The following is a 14,090-nucleotide window of genomic DNA, read 5'->3' on the forward strand; positions in this document are numbered from 1 at the left end:
AGTGCAAACACAGTCAAAAAATATCATATTTGGGGTTTGTTCTCTCATTTGGATAAAGCAGGCAGTTTGAAGATGCCAAATTGTGCATTTTTAACTTGACATTTTGTACACTGAATATTAAATAATTCATCATAAAACAACAAATTAAAATATCATAAAGACAATATTAGCACACAGCGGTGTGTTGCAGCTCACCAGTATTTGATGCTTTCCGTTGAGTTGCTGACTGAATGTCTGAATGTCATCTCCAGAAATGTCCTCAGTGCCATTCGTTCTGCATGGACTGCACGGCTGGAGCCAGGCCTGCTCCGACACTCAGGATGATGCAAATGGTTTTGCTTACTGCTTTAATGATAGACGATAATATCCTGCTGCTGATGAAGGATGTGTTTACTTTTAGTGCTTGACTGTGCTCTGAAACCCCCCCCCCCCTCCCACGTGCATGTGTGCGCGTTAACACTACCAGAAGGAGGGTAAGGGGATAACTAAAAGAGTTTTTTGCAACCTCCAGCAACATTTAACGCACTCCCACCAGAAATGGTGTCCGCGCTGTATAATTTGGGCCCATCACTTGAGCATTTTGTAGCGAGCCGCGTCTCTGTGGGTAATGGAATTCATTGTTAGGACCACTCTGGAGGTCCCTCAGAAGTGTGGGCACAAGACAAATGGTGCTCATCAATATCTGCCTGCTGCTCTGTAACCACAGCAAAAAGAAATGAATGACAGAACGCTTTTTTGACATCTGAAGACATCTCTTGGGGAAATTGGCTGTGCAGATTGAACATCAAGAGGCCTTTGGAGAAGGAAAGACTGCTGCCTGTTCATGTGAAAAAATCCCGGAGATGTCTCCATTCACAGTTAGAAAAAGAAAAGAGAAAATTTATGCTTTCAGTTTTGTTTTAAATGTGCACTCTGATTCTGGTAAAAGTCCAAAACAATGGGTGTAGGGGTGAATGCAAAGAGTGATATTATCTTTTTATGTTTTTACATTTTAATGTCACTGTCTCAGGGTTTGAAATAACATCCTCGTACAATCCCGTACCTCTGGTGTTTTTATTCCTTTTTACACCTGGGATATCAGAAAAGCATCTGTGCACTGATCTCCGTGGCTTGAAATTTTCAGCTCAGTGCTGGTCTCTTACAGTAGTACTACAAAGTGACATTTTATTGCACCATTGCATGGTTGTGGTCTCACAAGAATTGCTTTCTTCTTAAATAATAGATTTATTAATCATTGCTCCAGTACACACACAAATGTTGCTTTTTATTAGGAAAAAAAATACAGTTTTTTCTTTTTTGCTTCTTTGCTTTTCTTTTTGGTTTGCAACAGAGTTTCTCATTATATTAAAAAGAAATATGGATGTAGTGACAGTTACCAAGAAGTGGCCTTAAAATATGTCCACAAGCCGGTGGCTTGTTGAAATATGCCATAAAATTCACCACATCTATGCTAACAGTTAGCCCAAGAACAGAGCAAAGGCAAGCACTTCAGCGCAAGCATCGGGCAATCACTGATCACTAGGGAAAAATGTGAGTGGCTGCTGGAGGTTGCTGAAAGAGAAGTTGTTGCACAGAAAATCTTCCAGTTGCTTTGGTTGCTAGCAGGTTGCTGTGGTTACATGAAGTTTGCATGGGAAATGCTGACTTGTCTGCAAACACTTGCCAACTGCTCTCAGTAAAGTACTGAAACTTGAAAAAGATAATAATTTGTAAGCAAAAGTTCTCCATTTCTGGTTTGCATCACACTCTTTCCAGTTTCAATATCGCTTGGCAAGTAGTTTGCGTGCAAACGACAGCCAACTGTGATAGTCTGCTTGCAACCAAAGCAATCACAAGGAGGTTTTTGTAGTCGCTGACAAATGCTTGCAGACAAAACAGCATCTTGCGTGGAATCTACAGGCAACTATCTGCCAAAGACCAAAACAATCAAAAGGAGGTCTCCGTGACTGATTTCACCTTTCAAGAGTTTGCAACCTTCAGCAGCCAGTCACTGGTTGGGGAATACACATTTTTCCCCGAGCGACTGGAGGTTGCCAGGTGGTTGCTGGCTGATCTCTAGGTTTGCGTGACTGACAACTGAAACAATGAAGCATCTTGCATATCGAGTGAATTTTTCTTAATGTTGTTTCTGTTACATGAAAAGCTTCTTTCTGTTATTATAACTGAAAGGTGTTTCAAATAAAGTAGTCACAAAGGAATGACCTCTCCTTAACCATGTGATTCATCATTGTCTGTTTCACACAACACAGAGGGGTTCAACAATGCATTTTAACAGCTGATTCTGAGGGATCTTAGGGCCATTAAAGGGCCATATTTTCGATTCAATTTTGTACTGTAGGAAGAAATGGTGAGGTGACATATTGTCCATTTTAGCACCTGCACTCTGTGGTACAAGGGCTCTTTGTCCCACTGTGTGGTTACAGAGATAATGTGTTTCTTTTGATGGATATACTCTTGGACTTTGGCCAGAAGAAGCTTAATCTGAGCAAATTCAATAAATACATACAAATTCATTATACTTGAGGAAAGCTGTGTTTTTCAACAACCAATTTTTCAACCAGGGTTATGTTTAGTTTATCTATAGTTCTGTCACACTATATGAATAATATAGTACTATATTATACTATTATATAGTACTAGAATGTCACTAAATGCAAAAAAAACTACCCCAAATAAAGCAGTAGAGACTAGATAGTGAGACAGTGAACATGAATGTAGGATTTAAATATTACAAAACTGGATTTTAAGCCAGGCTTTATGAGAAGGAAACACATTCTACAGACACAAAAAGTCCACTTGATGGCTCTAAGAGGAAAATATCACTTGAAGTATGCAGACATTTTTGTATTTATTCATCTTTTATGTGATAATTGTCCCAAAGTGTATTTTTATTATGATTTACTGCAGCATGTCTCAGACCTACAACCAGTATTTCTGAAGTGTGGCTAGAGCGTGCAAAAAAAGTTTAAATTTCACCCTGCAGATGATAGCAAAAAAAAAAAAAAGAAAAAGAAAAAAAAAAAAGATCTTCAGCCTACTGATCTTCAAAAGAGCGCTACACCACAGAGGTGGACCAGTTTCCAGACAGAAAATAAAATGTCTTTTCTGTGCTGTGCTGATCTTTTTGCAGCCTTACCCGAATTTGGATAAAAGGCAAAAACTGTGGGATGGAAAACAGACTTCATAGAGCTACCACTTCTATTGAGGCAGCAGATATTTTCTTTAATATAGCATCAAATAGCACTACAATAACATAGTGTGGTCAGAGGATGGAACAGTCAACCCTGTGTTACACAGGAGCTTTCCCTAAACCTCGATTCCTAGCTTACATCTTTTCAAATTTCACCTTAAAAAAGGTTGCTATAACATCTTTGATTCTCATTCAGTTAAAATGCATCATAAGCTTTTTTCCCCCCTAACTATCATTACATTCCAATAGAATAATTTCCCTATATTTTTTTCTGTACACTTATCTTTAATGCTACCATAAATTAAGAGCATGCTGCTGCCCTTCACACCAAGGATTACTGCAAAACTGGCACAATACCACCACATGACACCACGTCAGGAACACAACTTCAGTCACATCACTGTTTGAACACCTCTATCATCCGCTGGAGCTGGAAAGACAGACCCAGAGAAGGACGGCACTGACTTCAACTCAAAGTTTTATCTTGTTTTGGTGTCTGACATCATTGTGGTCCCATCCAATCCTCTGGTCCGAAGGATTCTGGGTTTTAAGTCCCCTTTCTCCCACTTAAAGACTTAACTGGAGAAAATTGGTTGGATCAACAGCAGCACCATCAACGGCCAGGGTTTGATTGAACTCCCTCTGTCCAAAAGCACCATCACTCATTAATTAAGCTTCACACACACGCACACTTGTGCATTTTCTCTTCCTCTGTCCAGAGCAGGTAGGAACCTCCAGTCCAGAAGGGCAAAAGGGCTTCACTTTCATCCTCGATCCCCCACTGAACAGTCGGCACTGCCTCTCTCACAGGCCCCAGTATGGAGCGAGGCTCCTGCGGTCCCTCTCATAAACATCAGGTATGACCCCGTAGGGCGTCTGCACCATCTTAACAGAGTTTCTGCCGAACAGCTTCCTCTCGTACTCGATTAGCTGGCGCCAGAAGCCACCGTTGGGCCTAATGACGGGGCGGCGGGCTTTGACCCAGGCGTGGGCCTCGGCCAGAGACACACGGTGGTACTTCATGAGATACGCCAGACACAGAGAAGCGGAGCGGCTCACTCCCGCTGCACAGTGCACCAACACCGCCCCTCGCTTACGTCCCACACTGTGGATCTTATCGGCCACGCTGTCGAAGTACAAGGAGATGGGGGAGTGGGGCATATCTGCCAGTGGGACCTTTACATATTCCATGTGAGGCCAGTTAAAGTTGGGGAGCTCAATGGTGGCATTGACCACACAGGTGATGCCTTTAGACAGCAGCAGGCTGCGGTTGGAAGCCACGTTTCCTCTGCTGAGGAAGAGGTTGGGGGTGATTTGTGCGATGCCTCCCAGCAGGCTGCCATTTTCGGGCAGCAGCCTCGGTACCGTCGCAGGCACCATGGAGTTGGGATGGTGGTGGTGATGATGATGGTGGAAGAAGCCTTGGCTGCGGGAAGCCATTGAGAAAACAAGTGGGCTTTAACAGGAATGGATTTTCTTTTTTCCTTTACAAAATCTTCATGAGCTCAGAGTCATAGTAGTGCAGCGGCACCAGCCAGACAGCTCCTGAAATACAAAAGCAGACTTAGCTTTTATCTAAATTAAACATTTTTCTATTTCAGTGCAGGCTGACAAACATAAAAACACTTCAAGGATGAGTAACGTGACTGCTGTTTGAAAACACTACAAAACAAGGGCACTAAGATCCTTCTTTTGGAGGGCAGAGTGCTGCGAATCCATGAAATGGTTTGGATAAAAAGAGAGAGGAAAAAAAAGGAAATGCTTTTGTAAGAGTGCGTCTTCAAACTTTAAGAACCCAGACAAAAAAAGCTGTTAGAGTCAAAATAGTTTGAACTCATTTAAAAATACGAAGCTGTGAGCCCGCAGCCCCCCGGCTTCACATCACAAAATTATACGAGAGGGGTTTTCAAGAATCCGCCGCGCCGCAGAGACCAGTCACTCTACTGTACGTGTCTCAACATTCAGGTCGAATGGCCGCACGCTGAGACGAGCCTCGCTCTGCCATGTGAGCGCAGACGTCCCGCAGGCAAACACTCACCTCATCTCATGTTCATCCATCCACGGCTCCCACATACAGATTACATCTCGTCTCTCTGGCTATTCCTGCCGTTAATGTCATTTCTCCACTGCACCAAACAGCAGGGTGGAAGCTAATCACACATACTGTATGATCATACCAAACTTCATTTAAACACACGATTTGCCACCCTAATTTCATTTTCTTTTCTCTCTTTTTTTTTCCTAAAAGGAAAATTACCTCTACTCTCTTTGAGAGTACAGCACATACAAGGAAAATTATATTATGGAAACTGTAATATGACATATACTACTGTATGTGCTCAACTGATGGAAACACCTGTGGCAATGCTTAGACTATCAGCGGAGAACCCACAGCTCCGGGCTGAGCTTCGCACACTGTTGCACTTGTCGTGCGTCATCCACACATCCTGCACCAGTCTAGGCTGGCAGGTCTTTCTCCTTCATTTCTAGTGCGGTCTGGTTAACAAGACGCATGGCAAAAACACTGCTGTGTGCCGTCACCTTGCAGACTGGGATTCTTCTTGTGAATTAAATTCTAATCAAAAGCATGAGTGCAGAAGGTGCAATTAAATTGTGATCGCAGCTTTCAATGCACAAAAGGGTTGCAAGGTAAATCAAATCCTAATCCCTCGTTCCCCCCCTTTGATGAGCGGATGCTTCATTTTAATGCAAGGAAGAGTGTCTGCTATGCTTTTCCATATTTTCTGTCATGTTATTACAACAGTGGACGCTCATGTTCAAATCAAGAGTTCACCACATGTACAGGTAACGTCCCTGTGAGCCAAAATCTTCGTCTTCATTTCTTTTCCTACTCTTGGCTCTGTATGATGTCAAAGAGAGTGTTCATAAAATGTTTCTTAACATGGTCATCTCATGCACACAGCTCTGACTGTGAACAGGGAATCTGCTGTTTAATCCTATCGTTTCTAAGACGCAGCCAATCACAAGGAAGTCAGGTTAAAGGAGGACAGCCTTAACCCTCATTCTACTGACTGGGGTCCATGTAGACCCCCAGAGGTGTATTTTGTCATATCTCACAGATGTTATTATTATTGTTTTGTTTTTAATTGTTCCCAATTTTATGACTTTGTCAATCAATTTGTTTCTTTTTTTCCAAATTCCATTAGGTAATTCTCTTGACTTCATCAAAGCATGAACTTGGTAAAGTGATTGGGAGGAGCACCTGAAGACATGGTTCTCAGCCAGGAGAGGGTAGAGTTCCCGCTCCACGCCAGCAAGAAGTTCAAGTAACTTGGGGTCTCGTTCACGAGTGAGGGGAGGGTGGAGCGGGAGATTGACAGACAGATTGGTCCAGCAGTGTTGCAGATGCCACCTGAGGTGGATCAGGCAGATGTTATTTTTATGGGGTTTCAGCCATGTCCTACTGGGAGGAGGTTGGGGCAGACCCAGGACATACTGTAGCGATGACATTTCTGGGCTGCCTTGCTTTGTGTTTGTTTCAATGATTTTATACTGGTTGTTTTTTTTGTTTTGTTTTTTATATAAATACAACACAAATTTTACCTTAAATTATTGAAAACTAAGCGTTACCATAATCAAAAGGTTGGTAAATACACTGTTGAGTACTAATGTGGAATATACTTCCATAAAAGCTGCAGGCTGCAAGAAAAGTAGATTTTCATTTTACAAAACAACATGATTGAAAATGTAATGTAATAGAAAGGGAGAATGTAGGCATATAAATAATAATGATTTGTTAAGAAATAAGTTTTGATATTATTATTGTTTCTATTACACTGAGGTTAAAGGGAAAGCAGTTAAAATGACTTGTTTCAGGCAGAGGATGTTTTGAGTTGGTGCACAAAGGGATACCATAAAAAACACTTCAAACAAACCTAACCTTGATTTCTGCTGTGATTTTGAATCCAGCCCACAGAAGAATAATGAGTTTGATGTCTGCTCACCATTTTTATGTCACTTTGTTCTCAACAAATTACACAGTGTATGTCAGTAAAGATTTTCAACTGGAACAGTTCATTCATCCAAGAGCTGATGTGTGATTTAAGTGTTCCCTTAAATTCTTTTTAACTTTTACTCAACTCTGGAAGTCAAAGAACAAAAGCATTTAGCTGTAAATCAACATAAAAGGAGCACTTTAAAACCCATAATATAAATAATATCAGTCATATCTTTTATTTTTCCCAACAAGTTTCTCTCTGCCTGCAAGATTGTTAATGATTTTATTGCCTAAAGCTTGCATAGAAAATCAGTAAGTCATGGAGCAGCTAATCTCCCCAAGGGCTAGAAAAGCCTTTCCTTGTATTGCTCACAGCTTTGATATCCCAGCATGGCCTGCTTCCCTTTTAAAAAAAAGAAAAGGAAAAAAGGAACGAAAGGATAAACTAAAATAATGCAAAATAATGCTATCAGCTGTGTTCCTGGTTGCCATCCACCATGGACTTTGCTGTGAAATGGTTGCCATAAACCTGCTGCACCTTCATCCACAGCGCCACCACTTGTGATAAAACAACAAATATGTTTCTCACTGTAGAGCAGTCTCAAAATCACAAGACTACATCAGAGTGTGAACAAGTTTCCTGCAGGAGCATCAAGTGCATAATAAGTACTAGCAGTGATTTACCTCACCTGATGTGACAGTAAATTAATAGATTTTTGGTTTTTGAATTGCTGGGTTGGGCGCCTAGGCAGCTCTAAATACCAATAATTGAAGATTAACTAATAAGGAAAATCAGTTAAAGTACCACAGACCAACTGCAGCCAAAAATGAGCCACAATTTACTTTTTTAGTCAATTTTAATCATGCAATCACTTCATTTGTTAATGGGGTCTTCGTGGTTTTAATCATTCAATAATGAGTGGTGGGTCCTTCAGTCAAAATGGATGGTAAACCTAAATCAAAAGTTTTATATTACAATGTGAAAAAGTAACTAGCTGAGGAGGATTTTAGAGCTGAACAGGTCTCAGAGACGTCACAAGCAGCAGAACCACAGAACAATAAAGATTTCTGAAACAGACTCTCCCAAATGAGTTATCTTCATTGTTCAGTTCACTTCACCTTTAGCGACTCTTCATAGTGCTTTACTGTCATTTTTGCAGAAAGATTGATATTGTAGCTCAAACTCAGGCACACCTCCCTGTGTAACGATCAGTGAGGAGTAGTCAGTCTATGAACTGAATGACAGACGATGTGTTTTGTTGTTGCTGCTAACTCAAACAATCACTGCTCATTTCCACGTTAAAAAAATGTATGTATGTATGTATGTATGTATGGACCCTAACGACCTCAATATCTCTTAAACCTTATATTTTGAGCAAAATCATTTGGACTCTAAAAGAACTATATTGTATTTTGATAGTCAAATGCCACTGTGACCTTGTAATTCAAATTTCTGGCCAAAACTCAATCACTCTGAAATATAAAGATGACGACACGCACAAAGTGAAAAGGTCAACATCACTTTGACACCATAATTTCAAAAACTTTTCATTACTGAAGAGCCTGGACTAAAGCTAACCACTACGTGACTGAACTGACTCTTTGGTGATCAGCTAATCCATATTCACTAAATACTATATGAGTCTGGAGGACATGGATACAAACTAGTAATTATTCTTTTATAAAGTTTTTGAAGGTATACCAGATCAGCATACACTGGGCCTTAAAAAAGAAAGTGGGACAGGGTCTTAATAATAATAATAATAATAATAATGAATTGCATTTATATAGCACTTTTTGGGGCCCTCAAAGCGCTTTACAATTCCACTATTCATTCACTCTCACATTCACACACTGGTGGAGGCAAGCTACAGTTGTAGCCACAGCTGCCCTGGGGCAGACTGACAGAAGCGAGGCTGCCATATCGCGCCGTCGGCCCCTCTGGCCACCACCAGTAGGCAAACGGGTGAAGTGTCTTGCCCAAGGACACAACAACCGAGACTGTCCGAGCCGGGGCTCGAACCGGCAACCTTCCGGTTACAAGACGAACTGCCTTCCCCTCACATACAAAGTCTTGAACCATCAGGCTCTGTCGTATCTTAAAAGACCTCATAGTACAAGGCTATCCTAACAATGCATTGCTGGCTTACTTGTGGTTCGAAGAGTTTCTAAAAGTTGAATGGGAGGCAGAGCCTTCAGCTATTACACCTCTCTCCTGTGGAACCAGCTCTCAGTTTGGGAGACAGACACCCTCTCTACTTTGAAAATTAAGCTTAAAACTAATAGGGCTGGATCAGGTGACTGTGAACCCTCCCTTAGTTATGCTGTCATAGGCTCAAATTCCTGTGGGACTTCATGCACTAAGTACTTCTTCTTCAATCACTTCTATTTGTGCTCTACCTGTTTATATACCATTGAAACATGTCATAAATTTTTTGCCTTTTCTTCCTTATTGTGTGTTTTCCCCATTTCCCTATAGTCTTTTTCTTTTCTCTTTCCTCTTTTTGCCTCGACCTGCAACTAGTCGCAGTGGATGGCTGCACCTCCCTGAGTCTGGTTCCTCTGGGTTCTTTCTGCTAAAAGGGAGTTTTTCCTTCACACCCTCGCAGATTGCTAGCTCATAGTATTATTGTCGGATCTTTAACTTACAGTATAAAATGCCTTGAGGCAACTGTTATTGTGAATTGGCACTATATAAATAAACCTGAACTGAAATAAATTCTTCTCTGTAAAGCACATGAAGGGGTTCTCCACCAGTTCAAGTCCCACACCTTACACCAAATGTGGGACAAGAGACTCATTTGCGATGAAGCTGATAGGGAAAAAAACTGCTTAGAGAAAGATGAAACAGGAAGGGTTGAATAGATGAACTTTCAAAATAAAAATCAGATGATTCTCCACTATTAAAGTTATCCCAGTCCCTAATCTCACCCACATCAGTCTGAGTGTAACATCTCCAGTGACATCTTTCTAAAATAACAAAAGCTAAGCCTGACCTGCGAGCAGATGCCTTGTCGTGAGTCTCTATGTATTGCACAGCTGATGCAATAATTCACAGACAGAGATAACACAAACTGAGTTGCTGGGCAACCAAGTAACCAACAGTGCAACAGCGGTAGCCACATCAATGGGGAAAAGAAGAAAATAAGAAAACCAAATAAGCCCAGGCCCTCTCCAAAGTGCTGATGAACCACAGCGCTGGGCTGTGCTGAGATTTGCTTCATCCACATGGTTATTTATACCCCTGGCAGGGCAGAAGCGGAGGAGGGAGAATTATGCACAGGCTGTCGTCACTGAAAACTCTACTGTACGTTGGAAATGCTGCAGCTCACTGTCAGTCAAATTTACTCTGAGGATTTAAAGGACAGCATTCCAACTTTTACTCTACTACAAATTAGTGCTGAACTTTACAAAAGACCAAATTGAAGTTGTTTTATTATATACATTTTCATTATTATAGCCTCATTACTATAATAGTCAATTCTCCAAGCCAATTATTCTAAACCTATTAACAAAAATAATAAATCCACATTGGAGGCAATCACATTTTTAATTTCTCATTAGGCTACAACTATTTCGACGGTGTCTTTTATGGTTGTGTTTTAGACCATTAAATTCTTAAAACTGATTTGTGAAAAAAAAATCTTTCTGAGAAATCCCAATGAGACATTTCCCTCAAATCACCTAAATTTCGAGTTTTCTTCTTCTGATCTCCTTTATGTTTCAGAAACATCCCCTCTCTCAATCACTCAGATGAATCTGTCAACAGTTGGTGCCACCTCACAAATCTTGTGACGCTGCTCTCTCGCTGGGGAGATTCCTCAGGGGTCCGGTTCCACCTTCGCTAACACAAATTGGAAACGTGACCCACCTGCAGGAAAATTAGAGTGGCGGTCCCGCTGGCAACCTCGTCCTCACGACACTAACGAGTGAAACCTTGATAGAACTGAACTTCCTGACCGAAACGAGATAACTGAAATAGCCGGAGACGGCTGCAGTTTCTCAATAAAAGAGGCAGTCTGCTCAGGTTGAGTGATGTCTGAAAGTGTCTCGGCACAGACTCAATAATGATCTGGGGAGAATGAGCAGCAATGACAGGGACGGTCTTTTTGGGCAAGCAAGGAAGGGCATGGCCTCTCAAATGTCTCCAGTGCAGCTGGATTCCAGCACAAACAATGCACACAGTAGCTGCTGTTGGTTCAGAGGAGGGAAAGTTTCGAAACAGAGGGACAAATGCCACATGAGAGTTCGGCTCTGGCACCTTCCTGCTGCAGCAGCACCACCCAGATCCACAATGTCACACCTCAATATGTCGCACCAAGGGGAAAATCACTGATGGCCACAGATGGTCACATGTCATGTAGTAAGAGACAGGATGCCTCCTCCCTTTCCTTTGAGATGTTTTCCACAAATTTGTCTTTAAATGAAACACTTAGTGTCGCTTTTAGAGATTACTCACCGTAGCAGACACATGAGACAGATAAATGGACTCTACTTCTACACAATGGGAAAAAAATGACAGACTGACACAGACTTAACCTTTTATTATCCTTGATTGATTCCACAAGCTGGGAATGTCAAACACTGCCAAAATTAACCAGCAACTCTTACTATTTGTTTTAAAATATATCAAAAATGTACTAATTTCAGCTTTTTTAAAATGTGAATTGTTCTTGCTTTTCCTTATCACCTTTGATAGTAAACTAGAAATCATTAAATTTTCAGATTTCTTTAAAAAAAAATTTAGAAGCTTTTATTCAGTATTTTACGACATTTTACACACATTTTTACCAGTTGGGAACATGACAAGCAGATAGATTACTACTTTAAACTTTTATAATTAGCCATGTCTCGTTATTTTTCGTTTTCAGCAACCAGTACGAGTCTAGAATGTGGAGTTTGAAGTGAATGACTCCTCAAGTTTAATAATTCAAGAACGAGCCGTGAATGAGGACCGCTCCTCTGCGCACGTTCCTATGCCCGTTCGCGTGCGCGTGACGCGGAGATGTGCTTGCGTTGTGACAAGTTGGGCTGTCGGAAATAGAGAATATTAGTAAGTAGAAAATGCCTGATGGAAGTGTCAGCGACACGTTTGCTTTCCTGGCAGGCGCGCTCGCTTCTCCAGTTTCACTCAGCTTACATCACAAAACTAAAAAGCTGGACATAAACCTGCCCGGAAAACCCATTTAAAAAAAAAAAAAATAAGTCAAGGCTTTATAAGTAGGCATCTTATATGAGGTCCTCATAATGCCGATAAACTGGCTCAACGTCAGATGGAAAACTCAACTTACCAGTCGACTCTCTCTCAGGCAGAGATGGAGGTTTTCAGAGCGCCTTCGCCGCCTGCACCAAACCGGCGCGCACGGATCTGCTGCTGTCACACATCTACCTCCTGCCAGTCCGCTCATGCACACGGCCGGGTAGAAGGCGAGAGGTTGGCAAACAGCCCGCAACACACAATAACATCACGTGAAAGTCACCAGAAATACAGTACGAGCCATCGGTACATCCGCCTGGTTGTGCGGCGTGCAGAGGGCAGCGCTGCCTCCAGTATAAGGGGTGATCAGTGCCACACAGAGGGGGAGGAGGGGGAGGCAGGAGGAGCATGTTGGCTTACTGAGATGATTCCAGGCTTTTCTATTGGGAGATTCAGCCAGTCTGAAATCTACAGGGCTGTGGCCGAACCATGAATGAGCCTCAAGCTCCAGATTCACCGTCTGAACAAGACTAAGTGCACATAAACCGATTTACTGCACTAGTTTTACAGGAATTTTATAAACTAAGGTGAGCGATCTGTAAAAGTACCTTCACGATGTGTGATCGATTTTTAGGGATGAAAAGCTGGGATCGGAACCAGAGGCAGTGAGACTGATCACAGACTGTGAAACACCCCCCACAGCTGTGGGACTGTCAGAGGGTCAAGTGCATGACGGTTCTTTACACTGGTGATTCTAGAGTTTATTGGGGTTCTAGGCAAAAACAGGTGCCCATCCACTCAGCATTCATCACCACCAGAGTTGGCCCAAAATTTTATGGGTCTTTTAAGCAGAATTTTATTTGGGGACCCTCACCCCCACACAAACCCATCCCCAACTACCCACAGAAGCAAAGCTAATATGACCAGGCTTGATCATTTGTGCATTATGCATCAAACACAACTATTATCATGGTTTACTAGAGTGCTGGAAAGAAATGAAACAAACCAACAGACAGTTCATGTAATTGTTTTTGAAACGCACAAAAGGGCAGAACAGTCACAAAATTTAACATAGGCGTATATATTATTTTTGCATAACAATGCAAAAGTTAAAACAGACACTATGAAATAAATTAACAGAAACTACCTGGTTAGAGCTAACAGCAGGTTACCAACCATAATGCCTGTGGTTTCCACCTTAGCCCACAGACCTTGACTGAACCGAAGGCTCGTGTGACGCTTCCGTTCTCTATCACATCAAGAGTATCTCTCCACTCTGTATGCAGGGTGGACATCAGCACTGAAACTCTGTGAGCTAAATCACAGTAATTTGTTTACAGAGGCATGACTGACACCTAGAAGTACCTACACAAGACACATACACAATCCTTTTTTAATGTAACCCTCAAATTATGACTTTTGTGGGCAGGTGCTGAATTTATTCTTTCTTCTTGCCGTTACAATTATTAAGACAATTATAATTTGAGCGGGTGGTTGTGATGGCAAAATTAGTCCTTGTGGAAAAAGCGGTAAAGAAAAAGTTCAGCTAGAACATAATAAATACTGCATTTAACTCTAGTTCATCACTATGTATGTAGCCCCCAACATCACTGGATATGTAGGATGGCCAGATGGGTGATCAGATTTGAGTCTGTGCTGGCCGTGCTTGTCTCTGTCTGTGATTCTTGAAACTAGAGAGACTGCGGTGGTCATATTCTCGCATGTATGCGACTGTTGTAGAAACT

At 41.7% G+C, this 14,090-nt stretch overlaps 1 protein-coding gene across 1 annotated transcript; it reads right to left on the reverse strand.

The window, feature by feature from the left end:
* Positions 1-3,994: 3,994 nt before the first annotated feature.
* On the reverse strand, positions 3,995-4,630 carry dusp14 (dual specificity phosphatase 14). Its single transcript, XM_085370983.1, has one exon. It carries the CDS (start codon positions 4,628-4,630, stop codon positions 3,995-3,997), a length of 636 nt encoding a protein of 211 aa, XP_085227109.1.
* Positions 4,631-14,090: the final 9,460 nt, after the last annotated feature.

This window comes from Diplotaxodon limnothrissa, linkage group LG14 (assembly GCF_057381915.1).
Source record: "Diplotaxodon limnothrissa isolate DT_005_m linkage group LG14, D_limnothrissa_male_GT1.1, whole genome shotgun sequence".
NCBI lineage: Eukaryota > Metazoa > Chordata > Actinopteri > Cichliformes > Cichlidae > Diplotaxodon > Diplotaxodon limnothrissa.

Coding starts and splice junctions, on each gene's coding strand:
- dusp14 (XM_085370983.1), bottom strand. CDS start 4,630: ATGGCTTCCCGCAGCCAAGGCTTCTTCCACCATCATCATCACCACCAC.